At 40.5% G+C, this 18,665-nt stretch overlaps 1 protein-coding gene and 1 long non-coding RNA gene across 2 annotated transcripts in view; both read right to left on the reverse strand.

The window, feature by feature from the left end:
* The window catches only part of rab2a (RAB2A, member RAS oncogene family), a 28,316-nt gene extending 9,651 nt beyond the window's left edge, over positions 1-18,665 (reverse strand). Inside the window, exons 1-6 of the mRNA XM_020109019.2 lie at positions 18,386-18,665; positions 10,310-10,381; positions 9,845-9,912; positions 5,903-5,985; positions 3,881-3,973; positions 3,029-3,140 (exon numbers count right to left, since the gene is read on the reverse strand). Of these exons, the coding sequence (XP_019964578.1) occupies positions 3,029-3,140; positions 3,881-3,973; positions 5,903-5,985; positions 9,845-9,912; positions 10,310-10,381; positions 18,386-18,431 (474 nt within the window). The 5' untranslated portion in view covers positions 18,432-18,665. The remainder of the gene's footprint in view (positions 1-3,028; positions 3,141-3,880; positions 3,974-5,902; positions 5,986-9,844; positions 9,913-10,309; positions 10,382-18,385) is intronic.
* On the reverse strand, positions 16,914-18,296 carry LOC138405049 (uncharacterized). The gene is made up of 3 exons (XR_011238708.1): positions 17,467-18,296; positions 17,111-17,240; positions 16,914-16,973 (listed from the first exon to the last, which is right to left on the reverse strand). It is a non-coding gene; the product is annotated as an uncharacterized lncRNA (long non-coding RNA).

Here is an 18,665-nt window from a genome sequence, read left to right on the forward strand (position 1 = left end):
CTGCAATTAAAGATGGACAATACGGCTCCATTTCCTCCCACTGTACAAAAATGAAGCCAAAACATCTTGTATACACTGATGTTTCACTGGTGATGTCATTGTTTATGTATCGGGGTCTCAGTCACAAGTAGAAATGAAACCATATGAACATTTTGTATAATGATCAAAATGATCATGATTATCAGCATTAACGCAGTTCAGTCAGACAACTCACGTTCAACCATTTATTGCAGCAGTATAACAGGTTTGTGTTTGGCTTCTAGGCTTCGACTTAATCACTCCCCCCCCGGATATGATTACACAGATATGATGGGAGTGACGAACAAACACTTGTAACCCCCCCGGAGCCTACAGGTGGCTGCTGGGGTGGTGGAGGAGCTGAAGCGACTGCAGCAGCAGTGCGAGCAAAGGGGTTGATGGAAAATTTCTCTCTGCTTAAATAGGCTGCCTAATAAGGTGGGTGTGTATAACTGATGATTGTGGAGAATGAGGTATGTCACATGATGTGTGTAATATTGTTAAAATGTGCTGCAAATTTCAAAAGTCAAATTACACAGACTATAGTCATTTCACCAAGTTATATATTGACATAATATATACTACTAATCTAAATGATCATAGTATTGTCATTAGTCATCAAAGGTCGACAACTGGTTATGAGCAGACCCCAAATGTCAAAGCTGGGACAAAATGTCAGCGAATGTTAAACACATGCAATGAGGCGACAGTGGATGTTAGCATTTGTTAGCTATGGCCAGAGATAACTAACAGTTCTCTTGCTGTTGCAGCCCACAACCGCCATGTTTTTATAACACACAGCAAATGCTGCGCCTGCATCTTGGAGACTTGCTGACTTTGGTTGATGCTCTACAGTATCAACCAAATCATCATGCTACAGATTTTTTCTAAAGCAGGGACAGCCCCCCCGAAAGTGAAATACAATAAAGAAATTAATGAGTAATAAATGATACAAATCAAAGGTTATGTAATTTTTTGACGCTCTCCACATCAATGCACTAAGGCTCGTGTGGTGAAAAACATTGATTATAGCCTTAAAGTGTCTCAGCGGCGCCACTGCATCGAGGCTCATTACTCGGCTGGTCAACTAGAGGCTCTGCTCCTCTGCTCTTTTCTAATCACTGACACGTAGAACTGATCTTTAAAATTAACCTGCTGAATTTCTATTTATGTTCGCGGAGGAACGGGGCGTCGCTTCATCTGCAACAATGAAGTCAAAACACAGAGTTGGTAAACAACCGCGGTTATAATGATAATTTAAATTTCACATGGTAATTATAACTCTCACGAATTTTACTGTGGTTAATCGTAAAACCAGTAACCACTCCATCCCTAATCACTCTCAACACCTAATCCTGACATTTCACCTATTTTGATTGCATCAAACAATCAATTAAAAGCAAATTTATCAGAAACTCTAGAATGGTGCACTTATACATGTATGCTTGTGTTTTCATCAAGCTCTATTAACATTAACTAACAAACGAATAGAGCCTAAAACCTAACCTGAACATGAATCAGATGATGAAGCTGTCTAATAACATGACATTTTTAGTTTGGTCCGTCTCCTATCTGCAGACACAGAGGAAGCTGCTGTCAGACATGCACTGATCTTCCGTATTTTCTCCGGGGGAGGGAATTTGGCTGGTAATTTGATGTGCGACACGCACATAGATGTCTTGAGAGTTTGTGGTGATATGAGCTGATGACGGTGTCTGTGTGTTGTAAATAAAACCAAGTGATCTCCGCAACGGGGTTAATCCTGCCTCTGCCTGCTGCTCTTGGCTGCTCCACGGCTCACCTGAATAATGGGGAGGATTTGTTGCTGTTGTGAACACGTCTGTGCAGACAACCTTCCACTGCATTGTGCATGTATGAAAGGTAAACTCCAGGTAAACTCCAGACCCAATTGTCCAGATTTTACCCACAAGTCATCTCTGATAATGGCTTTATATCGCAGCAAGCCACCAGGGGGAGATCACAATGAATTGTCTTCACTTTTGTGAGATATCGTCCGTCTTCATATTATAGCTGAGATGGATTTTTTCTCACAATGCTCACTTGTCTCTCTCACCATCTAGCTCACTCTCTCTCTCTCACACTGACTCAGCCGACGTCTCTGACCCACTACAGTTTAAAGGTCGACTTGTTTGAAATGACACAATATCAACACTGATCAACAAATAATGACTGATTCTATTCTTAAATTAGTCAAATCTTTCTTCTTAGCGTGCGTGCACCATGCTCGCTCTCTTCCTCTCTTGCTGACACGCAGACAGCCAGACACACGCACTCACGTATACAGAGTGCCATGAGCTCTTCACCCATGCTGCAGCCATAAAAATACACCTAAACATGTCCACCTGCACAAATCCCCACAGACGACTAACAAACAAGAAACACTGAAGCAGCAGCTCAGTTCGCAGCACAGCAGCACCACTGCCATGCACGGCAACTAACGCTGCTACTACAGTCGCAAATCAAAGGTGGATGAGAATAATTGGAACAGGTCCCATTCTTAATGCACAGCCAGCATGAGATGATGGACAAGGATCGAACTTTGCATCCATCAATGATTTGCTGAAGACAAAACACCATCAAAGCCTCCAGAGGGCCTGATGATTATAAACACTACCTGACATTAATCATGACATTTATTATAGAGATTAAGATTTATTGTTGTCTTCGGTGAATTAATTCCATGCTTGCATTGTGCTCCAAACAAATAGATAGCTAACTCTAGATACAGATGTCAGCAGGCAGCGCTGATATCTGTGAAATAGCAGCTTATGTGTGTGAAATTCTGGTCTGGCCCTTCTTACAAGAAAAGATTTATATGAGAGATAGCATTAGTGTTGGCCAGCAAGCAGCAGATTACTTTTAAGATAGATTTTTAAACAACATGTTGCTTTCAAAATTTAGCATTAATCAATGCATCAAGGTTCAAATTATTGTGTGCATGGGTAAATCTATAGTATGTGGGCGTGTGTGTGTGTGTGTGTGTTATTACCTCCTCTACATTAGAAGCAGTCTTGGCTGAGGTCTCCATGAATATGAGGCCGTGTTCTCTGGCAAATGCTTCCCCTTCTTCTTTCTTCACCTCTCTCCTCGACTCCAGGTCACTAAAACCACACATTTGTCAGTATCAACAAAATTCTACCATAACTCAAAAAAAATCAAAAAGGTTGATGCTAATTAAGAATAGATTAACAAGTCAACCTGGTAGTTACGGATCGTTTTTTAACAACTCAGAATTGTTCAAATTTCAAGGTGCTTGTATCAACAACATTATATGAGACTATCACTATGTATAACTGTTACGTAAACGCTGCCACAGTGTGAGCTGTCATTCTTGACAATAACAAGCTGAGATTTGCTGAGGAAGTGAACTTCCCGAGTTTAAGTTGATGAGTATCTACTCAAGCAAAATAACAGATTCAGTATTTAAACCACTTCATTTTTTTTTTTTTTTCAAACTTTGTGTCGTAGATTTAAATTTAATTTGAGTAGAATTGACATTTTGTCCTAATCTCAAGACAACGACAGTAGTATTCAAAATTCAGTAATTAAATCTAAAACACAATGAAGAGTGAAGAAGTGAATATTTTCTGCAACACACATCATTAAACTCTTTAGACATTCAGTACGTTTAACTTACAAAATACCCTGTTGTGTAACCTCAGCTACAGAGTGAATAAAGAGTTGTGAATATCAGCACTGGTTTGCTGTAGAGCTGAGTTCCTGTTGATTATCGTGGAACAGTCTTATTTACTCTGAACATTAGCATCATTATTGATGGTCCAATCAAATGTCGAGCAGAGTGCAGCCGTCACTGTGTAATGATCTTACACAAAAATCTTACCTCTTGTTGCCAATGAGCATGATAACCATATTTGAGTTGGAATGTTGGCGAGCGTCCTCTAACCAGGTCGTCAAGTGGTTGAAGGTGTCCCTTCTGTTGAGATGAGCACAGATTTTTGGTTTCAGTTTGACGGTACTAATAATGAGACCGAAACGATCACAGATGATTATATAACGATAACAGATAATGCACCTATCTAGTCACAATCTCTAACACGCACACAGATTTGACTTCCTCTTGAAATACAGAGAACCGATGCACTTGTTACTTCCTTTTTCAAAATTTACAGCCATTCAGAACAAGCATTGAAACATTTTTTTTTCCAGGCTTTTGCTTTTATTTCGAAATGTGTGGATCTTTCTGTCAGTCCTTGGAGCCTTATGTCTGTAGGCCCCTAGGAAACCCCAACTGCTGATCTTTCCCCTTTTTTATTCAAATATATTGCACAATACAACTGACCCAACTAATCTAGAACAATTGTACCGTACATATTCACATTTAAAAATACACCCTAGGGTTAAAGATAAGATATTGGTTATATAAAAATACACTTTAGAGCTGTGCTGGTGTGAACATCCTCTGGGCTCTAAACTACTGATATCATGCATCTTTGTCACAGTTGGCACAATGTTATTGCAGCTCACTGAAGTTCACAGTTGATGACAGTTTGCACTGGCTTCTGCTTGTTCTAATCTGACTCCCCTAGAGCTTGAGGCATAATGTACACACTCCTTATGCTGGCCCCTAGAGGTTCTAATATCCAGTGAGCCCCTCAATACTGAGAATGAACTCTACACTGGCTCGAGTCAACTGACTGCTTATAGATTAGGTCAGAAATGACAAACGCAGGATCTTTCTTCTGAACATAAGTCGGCACAGACATATATCATCAGGCCCTTAGTCTTTAGGCACAGAAGAAGCTGATTTCTTGATGTTAATGCTGCACAGAAAAGGTCACAGGGTCATTCAAAATCACTACAAATCAACCTCTGGGGACCAAAGAGATCAATAAGAAATTTGTGTCGATGCAGGCTGCAGTCATCAATATATTCTGCTCTGGACCATGGTGTTGCATGGCTGGAGGAACTGACCTGCTGTTAGTGTTCTTAAAAGGGAGGCAGCAAAGTTTTTGAAGCTACAAAGCTGTAAGCCGTGGTACAGTCTTTCATCCAGGTGGATTTGATCAGATACCCTAGCGACGTGGCTCTAGGGATGTGGGGATGTTAGTTTGACGGTTGTTTGGACCAACACTTTGCTCCAGATGTTAATGCATTGATGACAATGCCTAATAAAACCTCCCGCCTGCCCGCCCACACAAGCGTTTTTAAAAAACACTAGCTGGTTGAAAATGGGTGGAACTACCATGGGAATTAATAATGTCATAAATCTTTAAGTACCAATAAGAATTAAGACAAGATATCCTGTCCAAACGCTGTGTCCACACCCACATAGTCCTGGGGAGAGCTCTAATCAGAAACCACAGCGGTGTAGATGGTTTAATAATCCCTTTCTTCCTCCAGCACCAACGTGATTTTTATCGTTTAGAGAGTTACTTCAGTGTAACTTATGTATGTGTGAAAATTCTAAAAAAAAGAATATATGATGAATTCTGTACCAGCTCAACATCAGATATTAGCATGCTAGTCCTGATGTTAACATTAGCCCAAAGCACCATTTTGCCCAGGTGCATCCTCACTCGCAGGAATTGAATCTATATTTATATAAATATGTTATAAATATATATATTAATTGTATTGGGAGGTAATGCTTATATTTCTATATGTATTCTTTTATAACTGTGTTATTTTTCTGTATATTTAATGTGTTTTTTTTAAGCATTTTGTAACAATGTTTTGGGAAGTGCTCAAATGCTATAAGATAGAACTTTCCAAGATACTGGCGGTATATTGAAGTCTTTAAGCTCTTGTCAGGACACAGTCTCATCATAGCATTTTATTTCTCAAAGTTCCTCAGCACAGCTTGGTGACAGAGTGCGTCGTGGCCTGTCTGATTTGCCGTTACCTCGTGATATCATAGACTAGCAGCGCTCCTGCAGCTCCTCTGTAGTAAGACCTGGTGATGGACCGGAACGACTCCTGACCAGCCTGCAGAAACACATACATATATTAATAAACAGAAATTGAAATTTGAATAATTGAAATTGCCGCGGACGACTGCTGATCCTCTGGATCCTGCTGGAGTGTGACTCCGGCTCAACAGGCCTGACTGTCCTACACTACACTGTCCCACCAGCTCTGCTCATCTATGAGTCCTGAACATGCATTCTGGTCACATAAATGTTCTGTACCAGTCCTGATTATTCAGCAGAGTCCAGCACCATGTTTTCAGTCAGTCAGCTGGGGAGGGGACAGGACAGAGCAGGGCCTGTAACTGGATACAATGGAGTTCTCTCTTTCTTTCTCTATCTCTCTGTCACAAATTGTTTCTTTCTCTCTGCCTGTGTCTACTTTCCCTAGTTATAAACAACATGGCAGATGATGTGAGCTGATGTGTTATAAACCTGTGGCATCATGAATGACAGTCTAGCTTGTCAGGTCACCTGGCACATTCTATCCCTCACTCCTTTGTTGTCTTACATCCACCATCTCTTCTTTGCATTACTCGTCTTTTCATTCTTTTTCTATTAATCCCTAGTTCTCCTCTTTTTATCACTCCTTTCACCATCTAGAATTCTTACCACCCCCCCCCACCATTTCCATTCATCCTCCGTCTCCGACCGTTGTACTGTAACAATGTTGTCTGTGTTTCATCCCAGCCAGAGCAGAAAACAAAACAGTGCTCTATCCTAGCAGCTGCAGCCCTGCACTGCTCTGACCTCAACAAAAAAGCCAGTCAGTCACAAACAGTCTGAATCATTCAGCTAGTCAGTGGAGCAGGCTGCCAGTGCGTCACCAAGGAACTCAGTCTGGTGTTGAGTGAAGCACTCAGTTACTTAGTCAGTGACAAAGTCAGCCAGGAAGTAAGTCAGCCATTTAAGATCCTCCTCTTGTCTCGAGCAAGTGTATTTTGGGGGGGGGCAAGTGGAAGAAAAAGATGCTTGTCCAACAGAATAATGTGCACCCTCAAAGACAGAAGTATTCATACATAAACATTTTGTTTCGGATTAATAAAGCCACACAAACGTCTGATTCTTTTTTAAATCTCATTCATAGTAGAAATTGGTTCACATGGACTGGTTTAATTTCCACTCCCACATTATCCATAACTGGAAGTGGAAACACGTGTGATCTTACACATTGTGTCTGTGGCCATTTATAGCATCTGTCACTCTCACTAATTCAACCATTGCTGCAGTAATATTTCAACCATCATTAATGCATGTGATAAGGATGACCCATGGTTAATCTATAGAGCTCACATTGAAACGTTTATCATTGATACTGACTGAATGCTTTGTGGGCTTTGTTACGACAAGACAATCAGTGAAAATGGAAACCAACCAAAACTAACAATGTCAGACTCTAGCCACTTAAAGTTCAGTGTGTAGAATTTAGTGGTGAATTTGCATGTTGCAGCTGAATAGCCCTCACCTTACCCTCCCCTTCCCTTCCAAACATAACAATGACCCGTGGTAGCCTTCAATTTTTATGTAAACTCAAAAGGTGTAAAAAAACAAAACGTGGCAGCCTCCGTAGAGAGAACCCCTGATGTAAATATAAAGTATTTAAATATAAAGGGGCAACTCTAGGGTAAAGAAATGACAATTTAGATGAAACACACCAGTGAGAACATTGCAAGGATTAATTTATATTCTATATCTGCCAATAGATCCCTTTCACCTAAATCTTACACACTGGAGCTTTAAACGCTGAGCCCTGCTTAGCTCGCAAAAACTTTTAAATGAGTCTGCCAGAGGACCAGCCCATGAACCAAACACCAAGTCAAATGGCCACTGGAACAGTCAGTCATTCAGGGGGCAGTCAACCAGCCACTAATGCTATTAGTGAATAAATGATAAATAAGGGTGAAAGAGAGGGATCGCTGGGTCTGTCTGCCATCTGGCCTACATGCTTGTGTGAACACACACACACTCGCACACACACATACACACAGCAGTGGGTTTGTCAAACTCTTGGGTAGTAGTGGTGTACAGTGAGTCCTGTCATTGAGTGAGTGCTGCTAATTATTATTCTAACCATCTAACATTTCATATCAGCAGAGTGAATGTGATGATCCAGTTGCTTTGATAGAAACCCTGCAGTGGTCTGAAGCACGACAGACATCACTGCTCAGGCCACCTTGTCTCACGCAGCATTTTTAGTGGAGCGGTGGCTCCATCTGCTGATCATATGGTGAACTACACCATATGCAAACAACACCAAGGAAAGAGACATTTTCTCCAGGACGAAACCCGAAGGCCAAATCATTGTAACTCTTTTCACTATGTTTGATTGACCTACATGGAAAATGTCACGGGGGCAGGGGAAGAAAATTAATTTCTGTTATTTAACAGGCTTTATAAAGGAATGGCACGTTGAAGCACAATATTTATTGTACCTCGGAGTCTTTCCACCGTTCTTGATGTGAGTCATTAAACTTGTCACACTTGCCAATAACAATATATCTTATTTGCTGATTTGACTCAAGCTGCAACATGAATAAATAAAAACAAAAAAGTTAGCTGTGTGAGTATTAACTTCGACCATATTCAATGTGTAGTGTCCTGCACTATGTGGTATAACCCCCACCAAGCCCTGATTTCAATCATACTTGAGCCCATCATTAGACATGAGCACACAGGAACACTGAGACTGCTCCAAGGTGCTTGGAACAACTGTGTGTACGTGACTGAGATCTTTGTGCTGTTTTAAGTGTGGTCATAGAAATGTATCAATTTGATTGATAAATAAAATCGACTGATGGTATTTGTGACAGCATTTTGGTGCCAACAACTTTTGCAAAGTACAGTACATGGTGATACAGTATGTATGTGGTTATATTATGATAATAATTATATTGCCTCGCTGCACCAATACATTGTGTCGTGAAAGCAACAGAAATTTGTTTTCAGACATCAGACTAAATATCAGATTTATATTGATATTTTGACTGTATAAAAACAATTTGATTCATATTTGATTCTAATAAGGTTGAGTTGTTATTGTAGAGCTGTACATAGACTCCTAAACCCTAGCCTTCTTTGTAACTGATCGTTTATCGACTTGACTAACGTTTTTTATTTTAATTAACTGTTTATTCTACATTTATTCTCATATATTGTTATCTCTCATTTAGATTCCTTGTATATTGTACCTGTCTGTGTATAAGCTGCGCATAAATAGAGATTAATGCAAAAATTATAAACTGACTGAAGGCACACCCTGAATGGCTCACAGAGAGGGCCGATAAAAAGACGGACAGACAAAAAGAATTTTTCACCACGGTCCACCAGACTGGCAGACCAAGGGGATTTGTCTTGTTACACTTCTGTGTGTGCACACCGTCTTGTTATTTCCTGAAAAAGGATGAGGCTTTCCTGCCTTTTATCCACCATGACGCTGCTTCTGATTTTCATGGAAAAAAGGAGCAGTGGCAGCTAAAGATAAAAAACGGACAAACATTGTCAGCCTACATAAATATTTGTATTAGGGCTATGAACTGCCTGTTTACCTATAGCTTGCTGATAGTCTTTAGCCACTGACAGAGCAACAACCCCTCCTCTTGTTTGTGTTTACTTTTGATTTACATTCATCCCATATGTTGCACCTCTTGTCAGACTTTTCTCTTTTCTAAGTAGATATGACAAATATTTGACCCGCTTTTATTTTATCATTGAGGTCAATTCTCTAATAATAATTGTTTGAATGCATTCCATATTTGTGCTGACTGAATTAAGACCACTCCCCTTAATCAAATTACTTTTAATTTGATGAATTTGAAAACTACAACCCTGAATTTTGTGTTTTTCATTAAAAGAAATTAAATTATATAAACAATAGTTACCGTATCCCAGATTTGCAGTTTGATCTGTTTGCCATCTATAGTGATCATCCTCGCTCCAAATTCCACACCTAGAAACAAAGACACACAAAAAAAGAGAATCGTATTCCAACTGTTGGAAGAATAAATAATCTTGTATTTACAACAGTTATGTCATGTTTGTCCCCACTGAGATGACATCAATTGTTGTTTGCAGCAGGAAGAAGGTGGAAACTAAATGACGGCTGCTTGGCTAAAATGCACTCAGAGGAACTGGTATGTGTGTTTTGAGGTGTATGAATCATTACTAGTGACCCAAAAATCATGAAAACTAAAAACAATGAGGTAGAAACGATGCTTCATTTTTATGAAAATACTTAACAGAACAAATTATAAAAAATATACACTTCAAATAGGTTCTGATGTTAACTGCTTTTAAACCTCTGTTTCAATTTAGATAAAGATGTTTTTATGGATGTGCGTTCTTACCAATGGTGAGGTCGTGAACTGGCTGAAACCTCTTGTCTGTGAACTGTAGTAATAGACATGACTTCCCAACACCTGAAAAACAAAACAACATTAAGTCAGTGTAAAATACAGTGTCTTATAGCTACACACAACAGCATGAGAACACTCTTGATTCATTATCAAAGTTGTTGCACATAACGACATCATAAGGAAATCAATTCAATTTCCAAGGTAGGTACTCCCACACAGCACAGACATTGTTTGTAAGTGACACTATAGCTGGATTCAGACATGCACTGAACTCTGCAGATCCTCTGAATTTCCGGAGGAGGAGGCGCATGTGTGAACGCAAAAGTCAGAAGCAACAGACTTTCTGTGGATTTTCTCCGCCTGGCTGGGGGATGCCCCAGTCTAACATACGACAGATGCAAAACTGAAATAAACAAAGAGAAAACAAATATCTCCCTGTAGAAAGGCTGTGTCACACACGTAGAAGACACAGACGAAGATGTCAATAGAGTTTGTTGAGATAAGAGCCGACACCATTGTCTGTGTGTTTTAAAGAAAATCACGTGATCTCCGCAGTGGAATAAATACGTCACTTCCTGCCTCTGCCTGCTACACTCAGCTCTCTCGCCTGAATAATGCAGAGGATTTGTTGCTGTGAACGTCTGTGCAGAAAACCTCCCGCTGTGTCGTGCATATCAGAAAAAGGCTTTAGTGGGGATTTACAAATACACAATAATAATTATTGCCTTGTCCATATAATTCATTTGAGCTTAATGTGAAAATGTTGGAGACATCATCCAGTTCAAATGACCCTAGTGGGGAGCTTCCACACTACTTTTGCCAACCTATTGTGAGGCAGCCAAATTAACTTGAGTTTGCTGTTAGCGAGCTAAATGACCAGCTGGCTTCTTTGTATGTGTAAGGCCACTGTTGTTTTTCCGAAGGGTACTGGCGAGCAGATTCACCACTTTAAAGTATGATTTCATTTGTGAATGCTGCAGAGCCACAGATCCACAAACTCTCAGATGGACTGAGATTACAGCCATGTGGTGTCAAGATTCATTTCTTTAACTTTCAATGTTTGGCTTGTATGGGTTTCACTTCTCCAGTTTAAGGAGTAAATCATTGGATTAGAAATTAGATGATGATTTCTGCAAATTCAACTATGAAGCCAGTAGTCATTTCATTAGGCACTTATGTGGAAATGATGTACGTAAACCGTCAAGTGATTCTAGCAGCAACCCACTAGATCAAAAATAGTCACCTGTAATTTCCTTGACATGAGTCAAAACAAACAGAGTAAACACACACTAAACAGGTTTGATGCAGCAGTGGCTACACTGCAACTGCAAACATTGCAATGACATGACATGCAATGAGCTTTCAACAGAGGATGGGTCAATACATTTCAAAATATTTAAATAGATGATAGAGAAACGCACTATTCTTGAGAAAAAGCCATTTCCATGGCTACAAAAGAAGTGGGGGGATAGAACTAAGACCACAACATGAGCTACACAACCTGATTTAGCATTTTCTGGCTTCACCTTTTTAAAAGTGAGAATCTGCTTCGTTTCTCTCGTCGTGAACTGACAAATAATCAATCCATGTATAAATATATCATTATAGAATTATTTAGTTTGTTTTTGACTGTTTGTCAAACCAACAGTTCTTGGACTGTAATGTTTGAAAATGATCACACGATTTAGCTGAAGCTGGCTGAACTTAAAGTGCCTTGATTCCCCAGTAATGAATTCAACCTGTGTCAAAGTCTGATAGAAGTGTAATGTGCTGTACTGAGATTGCACCAGAAAGACAACTCCAGTGAGAATATGAAGGATAGGAGAGTAAAGAAGAGAGGATGCTAATGAGATGGCCAAAAGAGAAACTGACAGAGATTCAACATGGTGACAGAGAGGGACATGGTCTTCCTCCTCCATAGTTTCCAAGGGTAACCACCGCCAGGCAGTGGCGTTGCTATGCAGGAATCGGGTGATGATAATCATAAGAGATGGATGGAGGGATGATGAGGAGTGCAGCTATATAGAGGCATTGCAATCATGTCAGTTTCACCTCCATCCCCACTTTTGCATGTGGTCAATAGCCAATACCTGCTTATAATACATTTACACCCCCAACAGCAGCAAACACAGGGCAAACATTACATTTTGCTTCCATTTGCAAAAATGTACCAATTAGCAAAATTAGACAGAACACGATAAACAGACCATTCCAGCAGAGCGTTACTTCATATTTCTGGCCAACAGTTAACAGTGTGATACCTGTGTTGCTCTGGCTATCTGTTATATTCTAATATACAGCTGCACCCTAACTTACAGGTATCAAATATCACTGAAACATGTAGGCTGATGAAGAATGTACAGCTCCTATTTAAAATAATTTTTCTTTTCCAGGTAGCCTGTTAAGAGATGAATGATGCTTTCAGACGTGTACTGGTGCCCACATACTGAAATTATCTGGAGAGGCTTTATGTGAGAAAGCAACTGACTGAATCAGTTGCTACAGACATTCCCTTGAGTTTTTCCTGCCTGTCCCCCTCAAGTGAAAACTCCAGGTTATGTCAGCGTGAAACCATATGAGAATACAGCACGTATGCAGCATCATGAAAATAGTTGTTTTACCCACTTTTCTTAAATCAGCTACATACGTTGTGCTGCAGATGTGTCTGAGAGCGGATAAGGCCGATGTGATGATGCACTGCTCACTTACAGCAGTAACCTGAAGCTTAGCGAGGTCAGCAAATTGCAATGCAATCCCCACTGAGAAATGTATCAGGGAGTCTGTCCAGATTAACTGTCCTCCCACAGTAACTACTACTGAGGTGAGTAGCAAGGCAGCTGTGGCTACGGTACTCCAGCTGCCCAATATCAGTGTGTTAGCTGTGTAATCAAGAGATCATTTTCAACCACTAAGTCCAAGAAATACATCTCTGTGGGACTCTGTGTGTCAAAGGTCTAAATCTATGGTGGTGCAATAATCATAGTGTCACCGGCTCAAGTTCTGTGGGGGGAATTTGTAGCATTTCATCCCCCCCCAAACAGAAATTCATTAAACATGAAGACTAATGACATATATATATATATATATATATATATATATAATATCACCTGGTCTAAAAGACAGTTTGTATAATTGAGGTGTGTTGGTCTACACACATACCACACAAAAGGCTCAGTTAACATTCACTGTAGTAAGTTCAACAAACCACATGAAGTTCTCACAGTGCTGACTAAGACAGCGGGCAACACACCCCTACACTTTCCATTTGACAAGAAAAAAATACTGCGATGAATTCTTTCCACTGAAACGATGACTTGAATCTTGCAAAGTTGGCATTGCAAGACACATGAGACCAATGCGTGAAGTTAGAGTTTAGACACATGGCCAGGCTTTAAAGCAAAATGAACATGTAAAAGAGCTAAGTTGTAACTAAATTGTGCAGTGCACATCTTATAAGTTGTTTTTAGACCAACAGCTTAAAACGTTTTTGATGACTTTGTACAGATGTTCAGCACATCACCACTGGATTAAAGGCGAGTGAAGGATACCATTGTTAAAAGGTTTCAAATAGTTTTAATCTTGATTTGTATTCACCAACATCTTCAGTAAAAAATGACTAACAGACTTCAGTCCCTACAGAGAAATATCTGCTTCTCCCACTGACCAGTGATCCACCAAAATTGTTAAAACTGGGGTCAAGGCAGAAAGTCTGTGGTCATACAGGCAGTGCTTGATGGAACAGACTATTTTTGGAGGTTTAGGCATAGAGACTATAATTTCCTCTTAGAGTCTGTCAAACATTTGGCAAAACAGATCTGTGGTGAACAGAATGGCTTGAGGCCAGTGGCATAAGGGAATATCCAATCCCCACTAATTACCCAGTAATTATTTCCTAAATTTATTTAAATGTCTTTATTTGCCTTTTTATGTGGGGTATTTCTGCAATTGCCAAGGAGAACAAGGAAAATTGTGAAATAGCTCAGGTACTTAGCTATGTACAAATTTGATCACTTAAAAAACCCACATTATCAATGTGCATATAATGATGCTACAAAAATGCCCCACATTTGCATTTTAAAAAAACTGCACAGTAGTACTATAAAATATAATCCGTATTTTAACATAGGCCAATTATTCAAGTTTATAGCACAAATACTTGCCAGCCAAATAACAGGGTACAATCAGCTTCTTATACATTAAATCCCTGAGTTCATTGCTCCCAGAGATGCCTGTAGTCTTACACAATTCAATTAAAAAGATCAACTTTGTTCAGTCCAGACCACCGACCGAAGGTTCACCTGCTGGACGTAATCTGTGAACTTTCTATGGGCAGCATCTAATACTCCCAGACCACCAGGATGTCCTCACCTGTGCTGCTTTTTAACAAATGCTTCAGTTCATCGGACTGGTTAAAGGAAATGGATGACAAAAAAAGGTTGGATCTGTGATGATTGATTTCAGAGCAGCGCTCAATGTTGAACAAAAGCTGCAATTAAAGCGCTGTGGTTTCTTACGGACTGCTGTCTCTTGGATGGTGAGCTATCCATCTGGGTCAAAGCAATGTATTTTTCAGATCTGTGGAGGAAGCTGCCTTGGCCCACTCCTATATCTACCAAAGTTCTGCCCCATGTCGTAGAACAGGCAAAATTAGTGATGTATATAGTTGACTTAACTGTGCTGCACCTTCATGCAACTAAACAAAGTAGTACATAATTATTTAACATCTTGTTTTGAGAAGAATAACTGATCTTGAATATATCCGAGACAGAAGTGCATTGTCTTTGTCATTTTCTAATTAAAAGGTTATCTCCATACAAAACTCACCATAAACAACAATTTACCATAAACAGAAAATCTAATCTGAATCAACTATTAGTAAACAGCGTATGTTCCAAAACCAAAACCTACTGAAAACGATCTAGCCAATTATGATTCAAATGATTTGTTGGTTACAGCTTCAAAGATTCCAAAAGGATTTAGCACCAAGTCAATATTTCATGGACTAAAGTTTAGATAAAGGAATTAGTTCTGTGATTCACAGAACCTGAAGGACTGCTTGTGCAGGTGAAAATTACCCTTAGCAAACAATTAGACTCATATCAGTAAAAACAATTATCAGAACCAGTTGGAATTTTAACACAGAGTATAATAAAACAGAATTATGCCCATATGTGCACTGTCTGCTAAATGTGCATCATAATTGTTGATCTCTTTGTAGAAAGAAATCTTATCATACAGTATAAGCAAACAACTGACTCCCTCTGACATTTGCAGGCCGGCAGCTCTGGTTTTGATCAAGTTAAAAGCTGCAGTATTTGCAGGACTTTTTTTCAATTTGTCTGCACACGCTTTTTGTTGCTCACACAGACATGATCTGCAATGTGACTGCAAAGATTCAGTTACAGCTGCAAAAAACGTGCTCCTTTCCATTTGTGTGAGATATATTGTTTAGATTTACTCTTTAATTATATTTCAGTGCCTCTCTTGGTCCAATGCGATTTAAGGCCATACAAAACACAGCACAACGGCATGGGATGATGTAGAGTAACACAAAAATTGCTTCCTCTATACAGTAAAGAAAAACCCTCAGTGAGCAAACACTTTACTATAACCATGTTTACTAAAACCGTGATCTCAACGACAAACCTCGTTAGGAACATTTACATTGAGAACAACAAACACATAAGTCACCGTGGTTCTTGCCTCAGGGGATCTCTGACAAGGTCTCAAACTCTCTCCAGCCAAATTGGCAATATCTAAAGGCATGATTACAGATGATGGTTGTTCTGATAAACATCTGTATTTCTGTGCATTAACGATACACACATGTAATATCTGTTTAAGGAGTTAATGTGGTGGAAGTGCTACATTTCAAAATAACAGGGTAAACTATAGGTTCTTCTGGCAATGTTTAATGACATTACTGGTCACATACGGACCACAGTGTCACAGCAGCAAAGTGTATCTATGGCTCCGTGTAAATGTGCACATTGTGTTTATGATACTTATCCTCATTTTGATTAAATATTCAGGATATAATGTTGAGATGATTGAGGAATTTAGTTATCCATTTCCCTGTATACACAACAAACAACAGTATCCTGGTTACTTAGCTGTGTGTTTTTTACGCAGGCACCTGATGTTTAACACTGAAAATTGCCAACAACTACTTGCAATTTGATGAAAATTTGACCGTTATGACTTATCAGTGTAAGTCAGAAGGCTGTGCTCTATTAAAAGCCAACATCACGTTAAGGATTTGGCTTATCCACCTCATTGCCAGTAATGTGAGATCGACAACAAATATCAAACATGTCCTCCACTTTGGCCAGTGTTGTGTTCTTACTGCCACCACACAGAGCCAGGGCGCAGCAGTGTAACATACACAGGCGCGACTGATGATATCAGGTCATCATGGTGGGAATTCAGTGACACAGAATAGTGAGAAAAATTTCATAAGAGCAGGACATCTGTTTATTGGTGGTGTGTCACAGATGGACCATTCGTGAAAACGGCTGAAGCCACGCCTGCACAGGTAGTCAGCCATGGTCAGAAACGGTGGAGAGATGTATACATGCCAGTATCCCAGTTACTTACAGAGTAATCCAGCTGGTAAAATCGGGTTTCTCAAAACTGGGAGGGCTTATCCGGGATGCTGAAATCGACATATGACTTTGAAATGCTTTAATAGGAAAAAAAGGGAGACTAGTGTGCATGTAAACACAGTCATTGGTAGTTAATAACATTGAAAAACTGAAACTAGATAATAAAGTGATCATTTCTACATTTTACCTCAACGCTCAGGCCACACGTGACAAAATACACACAACTTCAATGAACAGCCGACTGCACTGGGTGTTTCTGATGTAGGCATACATGTCATCAAGTTGGCAACTTGTCTGCAGCTCTTCTCTGTATGCTACTGGAGATAAACAGCAACAGCAGTCAAAACTCTTTCGCAATATCACTGAAGTAAACATGTAACCCACCTGCGATCCCCTAAAATGAATCAACACATGTTCGTGCTGTCATGCTTTTCCAAACATGTTCATCGACTTCAGCCACAATATTTTTTCTTGCCTAATTGTTCTGTGCTAAAAACTAAAAAAACAGACTCATGAATAATACTTTAAGTATTGCCTCTTCACCTAGAAACAGCAGGTCTGGGTGCTGACTGCACATTTGGAGCTTTTGCGGTTTGGCTCCATGTGTTAAATCCCCCTGACACATTTCTCCCTCCATCTCAAACGACTGCTGTGAATCCTGTCTGTTTTCACTGAAACCAGTGCTACATCACTGTAACACAGCAGCATTTCAAATGCACCTGCTGCTACACTGCACGTTATTGCAGCAGGGCCCTCATCGGGACAGCTAGCTCCACGGATGACAACATTTACTGGTGCTCCGCCGGTTTAACGCATGATGTCCAACTCCCGAACACAGATGTTTTAAAATACATACATGATGGAGGAGTCGACACACGGTCCAGTTCGTTCACCAGAAACAACTCCCCTACGCCATTACCCCGAATACAGAGAGGCTTTAGCTTGACGTTCTGGCCTTTCCAGAAGAAGCAACTTAGCTAAAATCAACATTGTTTCTGACGATGCAGCCTAAAAAAAAACAAAGATCGGAGTAATGATAGTCAAGATGTAACGCGGCGCCGATCTGCAGCTGTTTCCTACATATTTGGTGAAACAGCAAAACGCTAGTTAGGCAGTTAGCTGGGTCTGCTAGCTGCGGCTAACACCCCCCCACCCCTCGGCGCAAACGGACAAAAGGCCCAACATTTCTCTGCAAGTGTCAACAACCGCTAACGCCACGGCGCGACGGGAACTGCCTGTGTCACGGTGCCTGCGTGTCATTTGCCGCCACTGTCACTGTGTTTTCAACCCCGAGCAAATGCGTTCACGGTGAAGAATCGGGAGCTGTCATCCCTCTCCTCGGCTTTTACCACGTCATTGGACCGACCAACACTGCGGAAATGCTCCGCTGGCTAACTGCTAACAGCTAGCTGGATGCTAGCCGCCTGTGTGGCGGGCGGGCGGGCGCTCGCTGCAAGCCTACCCGTGTCTCCGATGATGATGTATTTGAAGAGGTACGCGTACGCCATGGCCCCTGCTTGGTACAGTCAGCTGTCTCGACCGTCACGCTCTCGTTGAACCGACTGTGGACCGTGTGGAGGAGGCAGCTGGGTTCTCTGGGTCCGTGTGAGGAAGGAACAATAAACAGCCGAAGCCTCCGCCGCTACGTCACAAGGTCCGCCCTCGCCACGCTACAGTATGAGGCCTTCAGGGTCTCCTCGGACATTCCAAGTTGGGTTCGAATACTCTGCTTGTTTTTCGAC

The sequence above is a fragment of the Paralichthys olivaceus genome, chromosome 16, assembly GCF_024713975.1.
Source record: "Paralichthys olivaceus isolate ysfri-2021 chromosome 16, ASM2471397v2, whole genome shotgun sequence".
Classification (NCBI taxonomy): domain Eukaryota; kingdom Metazoa; phylum Chordata; class Actinopteri; order Pleuronectiformes; family Paralichthyidae; genus Paralichthys; species Paralichthys olivaceus.